Source organism: Corylus avellana, chromosome ca10 (assembly GCF_901000735.1).
Source record: "Corylus avellana chromosome ca10, CavTom2PMs-1.0".
In the NCBI taxonomy this organism is placed as follows: Eukaryota; Viridiplantae; Streptophyta; class Magnoliopsida; order Fagales; family Betulaceae; genus Corylus; species Corylus avellana.
In genome coordinates this window covers 4,820,242-4,822,255 of record NC_081550.1, presented here as the reverse complement: position 1 = coordinate 4,822,255, position 2,014 = coordinate 4,820,242, and the positions used below count along the sequence as shown (strand labels likewise).

At 29.4% G+C, this 2,014-nt stretch overlaps 1 protein-coding gene across 1 annotated transcript in view; it reads right to left on the bottom strand.

The window, feature by feature from the left end:
* Positions 1–2,014, bottom strand: part of LOC132162772 (disease resistance protein RUN1-like) — a 10,084-nt gene that overhangs the window by 2,323 nt on the left and 5,747 nt on the right. The window contains exon 5 of the mRNA XM_059573000.1: positions 1,465–1,743. Coding sequence (XP_059428983.1) covers positions 1,465–1,743 — 279 coding nt within the window. The remainder of the gene's footprint in view (positions 1–1,464; positions 1,744–2,014) is intronic.

Sequence of the window (2,014 nt, the reverse complement as noted above, 5' to 3'; positions counted from 1 at the left end):
TTGGATATATATATATATGTATATATATACATATATATATATATATATATTACTTTGTAAAAATAAACAAGCTTATACTGTTTGTCTTCGTATATTGCTTCTTCTGGTTTTGTTAGATTTTCAAAATGAGTTTTTTTTTTTTAATTTTTTTTTTATTATTAACATATATTTACATAGTACCCTTGCTCATAAAAGAAAAGTCAAGACACTGATAAAATCTGTGCACATCTTTGAGATAATAGAAGTTCAATGATGATTTTTATTAATTCTTCTTAATTAAAATTATTTCTTTTATTTGGTTATTTTTTTAATATGAAAAATTTCATAAAACCCCCTTAACTTCCACGCGTTTTGAAAGTACCCATCTAAAGTTCAAAAACTCTCAATTAAGGGTATCAAACTTTTAATTTCTTTCAATTACCTCATTCCGTTAAAAATTTCCATTAAATCTTGACAAAATTTTCAAAACTACCCATGTTTTTTATTATTATTTTTTTTAAAAAAAAAATTATAAAGATTCATGCATTTATCTTTTTATAAAAGAAAAAGAAAGAACATATTTGCAATATTTTTCAACATCTTTGCAATTTTTTAATTTTGTTTTCTTATAAAACAAAACATGGGTATTTTGGACATTTAACAAAAATTGACGGAAAATCCTAACAGAATTGGGTAAATTGAAAAAAATTGAAAGTTCGATATCCTTAATTGAGAGTTTTTAAACTTTTAAGGAGGTAATGTCAAAACAAGTAGAAGTTAGGAGAGAGTTTTTAAAGTTTTCACTTTTTAATATTATTCATAAAATTTATTTTATTAGTTATTGTAAGATGAATAACAAATTGTTGAGACTGAGAATTCATTTTGATAGGGGCACATTTTAAATAAGTTTTGCATGTGGGGTCAGAAAATGAAAATTGGTTTGGTCAAATTTTGAGAAGTGTTTTTGAAAAACCAAAAATTGAAAAATCGTTTTATAAAATAAAATAAAAAAGTGTTGCCCCACGTGGCAGCAGCCACCGTCAAGTGGCCATCATGTAGTTTATTTGGTTGCATGGCGGCCACCGCTAGATGCATTTACGGTCATCATGAGGCTGCCAAGTGCATCTAGTGGCTCTACGTGCCTGCCAGATCTGTATGGCAGCCACCTCCGCTCACTATCAGGCGGCGACAACACTATTCCAACTTTTTATTTTTAAAGACTTTTTACTATTTTTATTTGTTATCCATGTAATCAACAATTGTATATAAACAATCTTTTTCCTAAAAAAAAAAAAATCCGTAAAGAAATTGAGAAATGTCTGTGTTTTATTTTTGAAAATGTCTTTGTAGTTATGCACCAAAAAACTTCTTTTTTTTTTGGTGCATAAAAAAGGCTGAAAAGTTACATGCAAATATATGCCTGTGGATACAAAAAAAAAAAAAAACAAATGTATAATTGAATGGGATTTTTAACATAATTCTTACCGTATTTTCTTGTAGAACATGACGACCATCTTCATGAAACCACAATCTACTGTGCTTGCCAGGTTCTTCGGGTAATTCTTGTCGAACAATTTCTTTACCCATTTCTTGCAGTAGGTCATGCATCACCAATGAATTGTAATGCGACTCATTTACGAGACACTTATCCTTTAGTTCTTCAATGCCACTATATGAGCGAGAACCACGAGTACTAACTATCATTTTTGTGACATATTCTATATCCTCTCCTTTGAAGAAGCATGCGATGTCAAGGAAAATATTCTTCGCATTTTCATCCAATCCATCAGAACTTATTTTAAGTTTTTTTTGAATATCACTGTGAGGAATTATTTTGTACTCGTCCAATTTACTTTTCCAATAAAGTAAATCTCTACCTTTTAGAGCTAAGCCTAGAACTATTAAAGCTAGTGGCAATCCTCGAGTATAAGATATTGCATCTTTTGTGATTTCAACATAATCATCATCAGGCTTGTCTTTATTGAAGGCATGCCAACTAAAGAGCTGAAGAGCTTCATAGTGACCCAATTCCTGT